The sequence below is a fragment of the Hydra vulgaris genome, chromosome 15, assembly GCF_038396675.1.
Source record: "Hydra vulgaris chromosome 15, alternate assembly HydraT2T_AEP".
Classification (NCBI taxonomy): domain Eukaryota; kingdom Metazoa; phylum Cnidaria; class Hydrozoa; order Anthoathecata; family Hydridae; genus Hydra; species Hydra vulgaris.
In genome coordinates, this window is record NC_088934.1 from 8,927,501 (window position 1) to 8,941,654 (window position 14,154).

Here is a 14,154-nt window from a genome sequence, read left to right on the forward strand (position 1 = left end):
TACGTTTTTGACCAAAAATTTTGAGAATCTACTCTTTAAGCGAAAGAATATTCTAAATTAGGAAGAGTCCACCCCCGTCGGTGCGGTCCTGAATAACCCTTCTTTCCCTATCTTACAGTATATAATTCACATACAAAAAAATTTGCTTCCTAAGCTTCCACTATAGATTTAAATAAACCAAAAAATATGTTATGAAAAACTTGAATAAAAAGAAAGTTGGTTCCGTTTATAAATTGCGTGTTGGGTGTATAAATTTAATGTCTTGGATATAATGGCTGTGTGAATTGATTTGATAAATTACTATTTTTAAGATAAACTCTGATTTTCATTTTTCTTGATGTTGTACAAACCGCCATAAAACCATTCTGACGAAAAGATTTTCTAAAGACAACACAATTTTGTATTAATTCACGTTTAGGTGATAACCAATTGTAAACAAGTTTCAGAAATAATATTGAACACATTCTTAGTCTTACATAATATCTGATACTGTCAAGATTTTGTCGAGAGAAATGCTAAGTTTTCTAATGAATTTACAAAGAATACAAGAACATGAGTCAAAAAATAAGAACAGTGGGCAGACATTTTTTTTCCAAAAGCGTAATTATATAAATTTCAAAAAACAAACATTTTAATAATATTTAATATACTTATTATATTTATTTGTTATACTATATTAAAAAAACATATTGTTTTATTTTAAAAATTCGAAGCTTTATTTTATTACTATTTAATTTATTAAAACATTTTATAAACAATTATTTTATGACAGTTAAATGTTTAAAAACTGTTGGATATTTATATTAATATTTATTCTATTAAACTGTGAAACACGCTAAAGAGCTTAAGTGGTTTTTCTTCAAACATCAATACATTATATTTAACAAAGGAAAGCATTATATTTAACAAAGGAAATTTATAAGTTTCATTAATAAGTGTCTGATTGGATGGATATATATATATATATGTGTATATATATATATATATATATATATATATATATATATATATATATATATATATATATATATATATATATATATATATATAGTTATTATTTAAAATGTTCAATTTGTGGTTAGTCTAACTCAAAAAATTTAAATTTATTTTGGTAGAAAATGGCTTTAAAAAGTACTTTGTTTTGTAAAAAGTCTCTTGTTTTAAAAACATATTTAGGTGGTGTTTGTGTTATTCTTATCAAAATATTACTCCCTGTATAGCTATTTAACTGTGAGTTGGTGCCGATAACTGTAGTCTGTAACCATAGAAGTTAATTGTGAAGGTTGTTGTAGTTATGTATTGATGGATTGAGAAGAGTAAATACCTCTTTTAAAGAAAAACTTTCGTGATTTTCATTTTTCACATTTACAGCTTCAATAGGATTTGGAATTTCGTGAAAAGCAATTTCATTTAATACCGGCTCCTTTATTATCATTTGCTTTGCTCCATAATCAAATTCTTCAATGAAAAAAGGGTTTGGAGTTTTTCTGGGTAATAAGAGAACTTTGTAAAGTTTTTCTGGAACACTGTTTGTCATCAAAAGCTCTAACCATTTTTCATTTACTCGAGCTAACATAAAACCACCATATAAACCATGAGCAAACCTACAATCATTTTTTCTTTTTTTAATTTTATTTTTTATGTTTTTATTTTCGAATATATACACGCACACTAACATGCGCGCACGCACACGCAGATTTTAGCGGTCATAAATACTGCATTTATCAGACAAGAAACTTTTAAATCCGACACTAAACAGGGTAGTTTTTTTTTCTTCATTTAAAAAAGCATATTTGAACAATCTTGTTTCTATTCACAGTAAATTTTATTTTCTAAGTTTCACCAAGATTTGAATTAAATCCGTTTTTTTGATAGCGTTTTTTTTTTTTTTTTAAAGTTTTACAAAAATATGAAATAAATCAGTATTATTACATAGGATTGCGTTTTAGCGCTTGGTATATGTTTCAGCAAATTTAATACTAATTATATAATACTATATATTTAAACTGTTTAGATTGTTTAAATCTGTCTTTTTAATGCTGCCGGATTTTAATTCTTTGTATTTTAAATTACTTATTGATGTTAGAATAACAATAACAACGTTATACTCCCTCCGTTCCGAAATACTGTTCCGATTTCACGTTTTTTTTTTGTTCCAAAATACTATTCCGATTTGATTTTAATGCTAATTTTGATAAGAAAAAATTCAAATATCTTTATAAAATGACTTATTTAGGAAATAAAAACCATAAAATTTTTGCAAAAAGATCTATTTTTCTTACAAATTACGTTTTTTGCGGTACTTTATTTATTAGTTTAGGTGTTTTTGGAGCAGCCTTTGCAGCAAGAAATATATGCTCATACCGAATAATAATCTATCTTATTTTTGTATGTCTCTCTTCGTCTACACATGATAGTATAATAAAAAATCAAAATTCCAGATTATTTGTTGGTATCTCTCTCTTTTATTAATTTAAAAATATTCAAAACACATTTGAAATCTTTTTAAACCAAAATGTTGTCTGTTTCTAAGTTTATTATTATTGCAGTAAATGCAATAAGAGCGCTAGCAATTTAATCGATGTATACAAAAACGTTCTAAGTCATAAAAACTATTTTTAAGTCAGACAACTTTAACTATGTATAACACACACACACACACATATATATATATATATATATATATATATATATATATATATATATATATATATATATATATATATATATATATATATATATCACAAATTTTGATATATATTTTAACAAATCTAATATTTAAAGATGTCAAAAAGCACCCAGATTTTTTTTTGAATTTATTAAAGTAATAATTTTGGATTTAATAAGTTTTTTCTCGTTCCCCGAAAAAATAGTTTTTATGACTTAAAACGTTTTTGTATACATCGATTCAATTAAACTTCTGATTTTTTTTGTTAGAGATTTAAAAACAAATAAAGTCATCTATTAAGCATGAAGTATTTAAACTAAATGTTTTTAACCACTATTAAATAACTTAATACAAAATAAGAATTTTTCAAAAGCTAATACTGTATATAATTTTTTTCTACTAAAAATGTTACAATGTTATTAGATTTTTAAGTTTATAATTCATTTTTAACAAATCGGAACAGTATTTCGGAACAAAATATTTCATAAAAAAAAACATCCTTTTTAGAAATTAATGGTGTAGTGGTAAAGATAATATTATTGCCATGAATTGCTCATAATATTATAGAAAAGGATTTGAATTTTATATAAAAAGTATTTTTAATTAAAAACATAATTTATTTTCAATAATTTTTTACATTGAATACAAATCGGAACAGTATTTTGGAACAGAGGGAGTATAAGATTTAACATGTAGACATGTAGATAGAGGGAGTATAAGATTTAACATGTAGACATGTAGATAGAGGGAGTATAAGATTTAACATGTAGATAGGGGGAGTATAAGATTTAACATGTAGATAGAGTAATGAGTTGTAAAAGTAAGCATTAGGCATTAAGGCGCAATAGAACATAATAAGAATAGAATAACAGTTAAATAAACAATAGAATAAATAGAATAACAAAGGAAATTATGAAACTTTTATTTAAAGAAAAAACTTGCCAATATCTGCTAAATATGACATATGACATTTAAATACGCGCTTTAATTTATTATTTTTGGCAAATATTTTGTTTGCAGTAGGAGATTATTAAAGCGTTATCGAAATAATAACTAACGCAAAATGTGCTGTTGACAACCGGCCTGATAAATGTTATATGTATGACCGTTATATATGCAGATTGTTTTAGTAAATTTTTTAATTTTTTGCTAATATTATTATTATTATTATTATTATTATTATTATTATTATTATTATTATTATTATTATTATTATTATTATTATTATCATTATTGTTATTATTATCAATATTGTTTTAATTACTATTGTTTTTATTATTGTAATAAGGAATCACAAAGTTGAATATTAGGTCAATATATAAAATATTAAATTATAATTAAAGACAATTTATTCTTTACTTCAGTGAATTTGCTGGGAGTTTTCCTTTGTTTAACATCCGTGAGTCAACAAAATTTCCACTTCCACTAACAAAATAATGCGTTGGCGAATAATCTTCTTTTATGTGCTAAAAAGATTGTTAAATGGTGTTTGCCATGGAAACAAAGCTATTTAAGTTTATTATCTAATAAAACTAACTAAAATTAAACCTGTAAATTATGATCATGCCCACTAAAGTAAGCGGTGACTTTAAATTTTTCTAATAAAGGTTTAACTTTTTCCATCAAACAAGCAGAGTTGCCATGGCTACCAGCTGAATAAATGGGATGATGGCCTCCAACAATTAAAAAATTGGCCCTATTGTTTAATGATCTAACTATTAATTTAAAAACATAACCAAAAAATTTTAAGTTTTTATATTTTCAACTTTTTGAAAAAAGAAACATACTTACGTAGACTTTTGCAACTCGTCAGCAAACCAATTTAGTTGAACTTCAGGGCTTGGCGCACCACTTCTTCTATATATATTATTTCAAATATACTTTTAATAAACATATATATATATATATATATATATATATATATATATATATTGGAGTAATATTGCTTATATTGCTTACAAACTGTAAGCAATATTGCGCCAATACTGTATGTTACTCGAAATTACTTATCTCTAACAATTATCTTCAAAATTTTTATTTTATCAAAAAGTTTACCTGTTATGCCAGCATAACATCATAGTGTCTATCATTATTATTTGAAGAGTTTTGTTGGAGTTCGGTATGTTGAACACTATCAAAACAATATATATATATATATATATATATATATATATATATATATATATATATATATATATATATATATATATATATATATATATATTAATAAAACAATATAAATATAAAATATAAATATAAATTTCACAAACTTTTATGTTTATAGTTATGTCGAATAAAGACGTTTTACAAAAAATTGCGATGATTAGAGTCTGGGAACAAAAAAGCTAAATAAAATATTGGCCACAACTGCCCCAAACCGGAGAACAACAAGTTGATAAAATATTTTTTGTACTATTCTTAAACAAGTTTGTATTTATCGATAAATTCTAAATTTCTTAAAATAATCTCTTAGCGTCCAAAAATTATGACCTTATAAAATTTTTTATATTTATATATATATTATATAAAATTATATTATATAGAAATTATGAAATTATGTCCATATAAAATTTGAAGCCCCCTCAAGTTTTATATGAACAAAAACTTAGTAATGCTAGATTTAATTTCTTTTCTTGTAGAGTTGTAGAAGCTTGGAATGGTTTACCGCCATATATTATAGAATCAATAACAATTGATCAATTGAAAAATAAACTTGATAAATCAAACAATTACAAAAATTATTTATTAAATAACACTAAATAAAGATTATATACATTAAAAAGTAAATAATGCGATTATAAAAACAATTATAGCTGTTATAGCACAACATCTTCTGATGTGCTCTACAATTGATTTCATCAATTGTCACAGTGTATATGATGTCACAGTTGCTGGTGGAAATGAGCTAGCGACTAGCTTGTTTTTAAACGATTTTCAAGCGATTTTTTCTTTCTTATTTTATTTTTTTCTAATGTCTTTAAAATCTTTAAAAATTCGATTTTTAGTTTTGAGTCTATTATAATTATGAGAATAATTGAACTTTAAAGATTGCGATTTTGTAGCTAGCTACAAACTATCTACAAATCTATAGCTGGTTTATATCTACTTATAAAATTTTTTTAAACAGCGATTTTATTACGATATGACGCTAGCTATAATAGCCAGTGGGTCTTTAGTTTATAAGGCTAGCTGTCCTTGTAGCCAAATTGCTGTCTTTACCTTTACAAATATTGATAGCTTTTTGCTAACTTAAAAAAGCTAGCGATTCTCGTGACCAAATCGCTTTCTTTATCGTTACGATTGTAGCTAAGCCGATATCCTACCGGGTTATATATATATATATATATATATATATATATATATATATATATATATATATATATATATATATATATATATATATATATATATATATATATATATATATATGTGTACATGTACATGTGTGTGTGTGTGTGTGTGTGTGTGTGTGTGTGTGTGTGTGTGTGTGTGTGTGTGTGTGTGTGTGTGTGTGTGTGTGTGTGTGTGTAATAGAGTCTTTAATAATAAGTATTAATCTGTACATCGTTGTGTTTAACAAAATCATTATATGTTAAAGATTTCATTTACTTTATTGAGATTTTTATTTTGCAAAATGAGATACACTACATAATTTTCAACGCATCAGCATGTATCCTTGTTCGAAGCTTGTTGATCATATATTGTTTAAAATGGCTAGTGTGAAAACACAAAGACAACGCTCGTCAAAAGAACTTTTTCACGGATCAATAAATGACGTTTTAAATGTATATATTTTTGTAACATTAACGTTACAAACACGATTGTTACAAGTATAAAATCAAATTTTGTATATATAAGCAATTTGTATATATAAAACGAATAAACAGATAGCTTGTACAAAAACCAAAAGCTCTCATAAGAAGCTGTTTAGAGAAGCAGCTCGCATGGCTCGGTATTTTCGTTTTAGGAGAGCTTTTCTCCGCTCTCGAGCTCATTTACTCCCGCCGAGGCCTGTATATATATATATATATATATATATATATATATATATATATATATATATATATATATATATATATATATATATATATATATATATATATATATATATATATATATATATATATATATATATATATATATATATATATATATATATATATGTATATATATATATACATATATATATATATATTTATGTATATATATATATATATGTATGTATATAAATGATTATTGCTCTGTTCTTTTAGAACATTGAGCACTCTGTTTGTAGAATACACTAACATAATTTATATATGTATATATATATATATATATATATATATATATATATATATATTTTATATATATATATATATATATATATATATATATATATATATATTTATATATATATATATAAATTTTTTCCTGGAAAATGTTTCAGCCATTAGAAAATCAGAAAAATTAACTTTATTATTCAATAAAATTTTTTAATGTTTTAAAATAAATGATGTATTGGTAGGGGAGAGTGGGGAGAAGTGGGACGCGGGAGAAGTGGGACACCCCTATAATTTAATTTCGTAGCAGCGCCTAATTACTATTATTTAATATAAACGTATAGATTTCATGTGCTTTTTTTTTTCTTTTTTACAGGGAAATGCACTTATCATCTAACATTTAATAATTAAATTTATATTGTAGCTTTAACTGTGTGGCTGTAATTTTAGTTTTATTTCGTCTTCCCTACATAGGGGTGAAGCGGGACAAAGAAAAAAACCGCAGTCCCACTTCTCCTTTACAGTTATGCGTTGTTTTATTGCAGAAAATTCTAGGATATTTTAGCTGCGATTTTTTATAGTTTTCAGAATAAAAATATTGAGACGCTTTATTGAAATATTTAATTTTAGTTTTAGTTCTTAATCATTTGATTTAAAACAAAATTTGGAAAGAGAGATCTTCATTAAAGATAAATTTGATTTGATTCATCATTATTGTTTGGAGCAAATTTAGAATTCAATATGCTTTCCAAATGCTTTCAAATTACATCAATAATTTGAAAGCATTTGGAAAGCAAAAGACATGCATAAAAGTTTTTTTAATCTTAAAATCATAATAGTCTGATATAAGATATAGTAATAACAGTGACCTTAATACCATAAAAAATAAATATTTTTTTATAAAACCTAATTTCTTTTAAATTTCAGGCTATGCCTAGAGTTTATAAAAGAAAAAGTAAATCTCCACATGTTTTAGAAAACATTTTGAAAGTTCCTATAGCCGAAGTGGAAAATGGGATAAGCCTTAGAGAAGCAGCATATTCAGTTGGCATTTCTAAGTCTGCACTTCATAGGTGTATAAAAAAAAGTGTCAATACCCAGCTGCTAATCTTCAACCAAATTGTAAACATTCTATGATTTTCTCTGTTGCGCAAGAACAAACACTGAGCACTTATCTAAAGTCATGTTCTGATATGTAATATGGCTTTACACCAGTTCAAATAAGAGCTCTAGCTTTTGAAATGGATCAAGCAAACAAAATAAAATGTCCCTTGCGTTGGATAAGGCAAAAAAAGGCTGGTCGAGATTTTTAAAAAGAAACCCAAAACTATCTGTTAGAAAACCAGAGGCAACTTCAATTGCAAGAGCATTGGCATTTAATCGGTGTACTATTGATATTTTCTTTAACAAATTACAAGAAGGTATATCAGAGTCTAAAGCAACATCATTTAAAATTTTTAATCTTGATGAGACAGGTTTTACTACTGTGCAAAAAACTCCTCGTGTCATTGCATCAAAGAGATCGAAGCAAGTTGGGCAAATAACATCTAGAGAAAGAGGTGAATTAGTAACAGTGTATTGCATTGTCTCCGCAACTGGTGTAGCAATACCCCCTGTTATTGTTTTTCCAATAAAATTATTTAGAAACTCACAAATGAGAGGAGCATCAGAAGGTTCTATTGGATTAGCCAATCAATCTGGATGGATGAATGCTGAAATATTTATAGATGTTTAGATGTATAGATAAAACATTTTGTTAAGTTTGCTCGCCCAACAGCCGATCACAAAGTTTTATTGATTATAGATAATCATGAAAGCCACCTTTCACTACAGTCACTTGAATATGCAAAAAAGAACCATGTTTGTATGATGACTTTGCCACCACATACTTCACATAAGACACAACCTTTAGATAGGTCTGTTTTGGTCCAATGAAAACATATTTTAATGCAACTGCCAATAGCTGGATGCTTAGCAATCCAGGACAAGCTATTACAATTTATGAGATGGCCAGTCTCATTTGATAAGCATGGGAAAAATCTTCCACACCAACAAATGTTATGTCAGGATATCGCGTGACAGGAATTTGGCCTTATGATAGACATGTATATGGGGATGATATTTTTTTACCATCAGTTGTAACAGATAGAGATGTACCTTAAGAACCATGCAAGGAAGGTTCATGTGAGAAATCTAATACAAGTCTATTCTTTCAGATATCTCAGGTTTGGGTGTGCAACATGAAGCAGTAAAAGAAAACTTAACTGTTTTTTCTCCTGAGATTGTATGAGGTTATCCAAAGGTAATTTAAACTAAATATTCTTAGTTTAGGTTTTCTTTAAATTCTATAATTATATAATACTATAATATATATTTTGCAGGCACCTTCTCGTAAGATTTTAAGACGTGGATGTAAAAAGGGAAAGTGTATGATAGCCACATCAACACCAGAGATTTTAAAAATAAAAAATGAAGTATTAAACAAACAAAAAGGTAAAAAAATTGTCCTTCTAAAATCCAAAAATGTGAGGAAAAACATATTACGCAAATGGAACAGTGAGCTTAATGTAGAGTTCAACAAAATAACAAACAATGTTTCTGCTAATTGTTACTCATTAGAGTTTGAAGAAGAATTGGAAACTATTTCTTTTAGCGTTATTCAAAATGTGAGTGTCAGTAATTATGTTCTTTGCGAAGTTTGTAGTAAAAACACCATTTCTTATTATGTAGCCATAGTGCAAAAAGAAATAGACACAAATTTTGATGTTGAGGTCAGTTTCCTGAAATACCAGAATAAAGAAACTTCTAAATTTGTCAAATCTAGAAATAATGACATTCGTAGTGTGAATATTGATGATATAAAAGCAGTCCAGCCTCAACCGCTTGCTGGAACAACATCAAGAACAAAGCTGAAATCATTTTCCAAGTGAGCTTTGGCATCTTAAATGTAAAATAACTTTTTTCTTTTTTTAACAAAGAAATTTTAATTCTTAATATGTAATCTTAATTTGATTGAAAAAAGCATTGATAATTTTTTTTTTCTATTATTCACCTCTCCAAGGGGGACACTTCAGTCGAGGAGGATACGCATTTTTAAATATTTTTTTAATTGTGGTTACAACCCTCTCTCAACCCTTTAACTCGGAAACAAACCTTTACGAATAAGGCCCGCTGCGCGAAGAAACTAAGTTGAGCGTGGTACTTCCAGAGACGTCAGGGTGGCCACAGCTCCTCTAAAATCCTCTAAAGTCCTTTTTTTTCAAAAACCTCCTCTAAAATCCTCTATTATCCTTTAAAAAGTTAAAAATGTGATAAAATCTCCTCTTTAACTCCTCTTTTTTATTTTTTCATTTCTTGATGGTAGTATAATGTTCATGGTCTGCAAAACTGGGTAACATTTTAAATAAGGATTGGGTCGTAAAAAAATTACTTTTAACGAATCCATGTCATCTAACATAAAAAATGACATTGTTGGCCCCTGTCCAAACCCCAGTTATGTGGAAACATGGACGTTAAACCTGTATAAAAAATTCTCTATTTTTATTCAAAATGTTGTAGTTTTGCGAAAAAGTCCTCTAAATTAAATGTAAAATCTCCGCTAAAATCCTCTAATATCCTCTTTTTCTTATAAAAATTTTATGTGGCCACCCTGAACGTGGTGGGAGTCAAACCTCTCGCTTACAATCAAGCGCTCTACCATTACTCCCCTGCCGCGTTTTATTTAAACTAAACTTAATTTTAAAATCAAAGTTTGCTCAAATTAATATTTAACTAGATTTGGAGTTATTTTTATATAGTCCCACATCTCCCCCAAATGTCCCGCTTCTCCCGCACACTTGTCCCACTTTTCCCACACTTGTTCCACTTTACCCTAATAGCAGGGTTCCTTTTAAACCAAAAAAATGTACTTTATTAAAACATTCTGTCAATCTTAGGGGGTGGATTCGGTGCCCCAAAAACTGCTTTATTTGTTAAGACTAGTTTGGTTTAGTTCATACATCAAATAAAAAAGATATTGCAATTACCCTGAAAAAAAAAATTCGTGTCCCACTTCTCCCCGCTCTCCTCTACGTATTTTCTTAATATTTAAATTAATTATATTTGCTTAAATAATTAAATTTAAAAAAATCTAAATACACTCGTAATATGCTGAAAACTAGTTTTATTTTGCTTTAAATTTCTGAGTGAGAATTCTTAAAGACTTTTTTATTATTGCAATCTTTTAAATTGTTTTATTTTTTGCGGATTAATATTTTTTGTGAAGGTTTGATAATGTTTAAAACGAATAAAATTGATACTTGCTAAGTAAAAATTATATCATATTGATAGACCCATTGTAAAAAACTTTGATGGTGATACATTAAAAAGAACTCTACTTTTTATAAAGATTTAAACTTTGCATTTTCTTTTGCTACTTAAATAGACAATATTTCGTCTGAGTTTTTTGAGTGAAGTTCGGACGAAAAGAAAAAAAGTCAAACAGCTTTAATGACGAGCGTACTCAAATCTTTTTATAGCAAAGTAAACGATAAGTAAATAATTACATTAAAAGCGTATACTAAAATTTCTAATTTGAAAATTATTAATAAAATAAATAATTTTTTTTTATTATAAAGCAACTGTAAACACTAAAAAATTGACTCGAACTAAATTTTTTTTAAAACCGGATAATTAATAAATACATGCCCCCTAAATATACGCGATATGAAGCAGGAATGGATTTTTTCCAACACTTATGTACTGATGTAAGGATAAGTCGAATCTTCATTCAGACTTTCCGCAATAGAACAAATTTCCATTAAAAAAAAGTATCAGGCGTCTATGCGACCAATGTCAAATAATCACAACTTTTTCTTTGCGCACGCTCAAAGTACTTTTCCGCGAGGAAATTTCCATATAAATTTGAATGGAGAACCGGTTTAACTTAAGTTAACGCAATATATAGTTTCCTCTAAACTTCTGGGATAAGAACCAGACGTCACGTCATCTACAACTATTTTACGCTTTGATTTATAACCAATGAGGTTATGTGATGAAATACAAGATATTTTACGGGGAAAAAAAAATCAAAGTCATTATTTGTACGCGCATAAGTTAAATAAAAAAACCAAATAAGGTTTGCATAATAGAAATACTATTTGTACGCGAAAAATGATTATATACTTAATTTTTTGCGCCATCGTTATATCGAGGTAGTGTAGTGGTTTCCAACCTTTTTTAATCCGTTCCCCAAATTATATATCATAAAATCTTCATTGACCCCTTTGCTTTTAATAATTTTTACAAGGTGAAAATTTTAATAATGTAACTTTTATTCATCAGGATAATATTTTGTTTAAGGTATTTTTGATTAGACTGTCTAGTGACAGTCTATTCAAAAATATATGCAAAAATATATATATATATATATATAAACAAAAGCAGGTAAGTGGAAAATCTGGCACTGCTTACCAGCAATTAATATCTAAAAAATCGGTTTAATTTAATATCTGCATTGATATCGAGTCTATTTCTTGTTTTAGTTTCAAGAGAAAGCATAGCTAAAATCTCGGCTTCACATAAATGTGATGTTGAAATGGGAATAAGGGCTTTAAGTGCAATTGATGAACACAATGAATATAAATTCCTCATTTTCGTCCAGAAGTTATCTAATGATAGTATTTTAAAGTGATCCTTAGCCGTGGTATCATCCTTTAACTCTATAAATTCTTCCTGCGCTTCCTCTTTCATATTTTTTACATCACAAGAAAGTGGTGATATAATAATTTTACTGCTGAAAAGGTTCTCATCTAGAATATAGTTACCCAACTCATTAATCAAATTATCTAGGTGACAAACTATTTCTGACTTTATAATTTTGGGTAGCATGTTATTTCCAATTACGCTATTTAAATTTTGAATCATGATCAAATTTCCATTGTTAATTTCTAGTCTTTTGCAGTTTGAGCTATTCAATAAATTCTTCAGTATTTCTGAGTGTGTAGTGACATAAGCATTTTTTCCACAATATGACCCACTTTAATTGCCAAAATATCTTGGAAATTTTTAATTTTTTTTTTTTTTCCTTTTCTTGCGGATTACATAGTAGTATTGTTTCAACAAAAAGTGCCTTAAATTTGATCTTTTAATGATAAGTTTTGTTAATAACTAATCATAATATTCCAAAAATTAGTTCTAATTGTCAGGTTGGTATTTTTTTACAAAAATAATGTTTTTTTTTGAGCTAATTTAAAGTGCTCATATTATCAAGTGGTCTGGGTAATATGAGCATTTTTGGTACTTTTTTAAAACCTCTGTGTTTTTAAGATAAAATTTCGGGTGCCCAAATATCTAAATGGATCATGAGAAGGGATCCCTAAATATTGTTTATTCGCAAAAATTTTTGATCCAACTTAATTATTTTTGAAATTATTCCAATTTTTAGTTAAGGTGCTCATATTACCCTAATCTACCCTACATAGTATATAAAAATATTACATAATATTCTATAAAAACTCGTGATTTTTTAGTATCAGCTAGACCTAATATTAATTACTGACCTAATATATCATATTAATTTAAAACGGAGCGAGGTTTGTAAAATTATAAGTTATACATTTTGGTACATATTGCTCAATATACTTCACAATTTGTTCAAAAAGCTAACCAAAATGTTTATTACAAAATTAAAGGGTTCATATCTTTTTTGGATACGCCATTGATTAACGAATTAATTAATAGTTATAGCCTTAGTTGTAAAAAAATTAATAAATAAAAAATTGCTATTTATTACAAATTGCACAAGATATATCAACCAGCTTAAAGTGCATTAACTTGCAAAGTTGACTAAGTAAGCCCAAACAGGTTATAAAAATAAAAAAGCATAATTAGAAAATAAAAAGTAATTAAAACTTAATAGTCACCTTTTGTGTAAAAGTAATCGGGGTAGAACCATTTTTTTGATTTCTTTGTATAAGCTATTTGTGCAGAGATATTCTGAGCGTGATCGTGATTGCCAGCAATCATATACCAAGGAAAATCCAATGACTTTGCTGCGTAAGTAAGTTCAAACGTTTGGTGGAAACGTGGATCGTCTACATTTTTTACGCCATTAAAGTAAAAATTATCGCCGAGTCCCATTACAAATTTGCATTTCAATTTTTCTGACACCTCCGTGAAAATTAAAAAATTATAAATTATTTGTTTGTAAAATGCATGTATATATAATATAATATAATATAATAT

The 14,154-nt window shown here is 27.0% G+C and overlaps 1 protein-coding gene across 6 annotated transcripts in view; it reads right to left on the reverse strand.

Annotated features, from left to right (window-relative positions):
• Positions 1–14,154, reverse strand: part of LOC136092244 (tartrate-resistant acid phosphatase type 5-like) — a 47,739-nt gene that overhangs the window by 941 nt on the left and 32,644 nt on the right. For 5 of the 6 annotated variants that reach the window (XM_065820020.1, XM_065820021.1, XM_065820022.1 and 2 more), the window contains 7 exons: positions 13,833–14,079; positions 4,724–4,799; positions 4,460–4,525; positions 4,217–4,364; positions 4,028–4,134; positions 1,325–1,604; positions 1–381 (listed from right to left, as the gene is read on the reverse strand). The exon at positions 1–381 is cut by the window's left edge and continues 941 nt beyond it. In XM_065820020.1, the coding sequence (XP_065676092.1) occupies positions 307–381; positions 1,325–1,604; positions 4,028–4,134; positions 4,217–4,364; positions 4,460–4,525; positions 4,724–4,799; positions 13,833–14,079 (999 nt within the window). In that variant the 3' untranslated portion in view covers positions 1–306. The remainder of the gene's footprint in view (positions 382–1,324; positions 1,605–4,027; positions 4,135–4,216; positions 4,365–4,459; positions 4,526–4,723; positions 4,800–13,832; positions 14,080–14,154) is intronic. The other variant, XM_065820024.1, reaches the window with a different exon arrangement.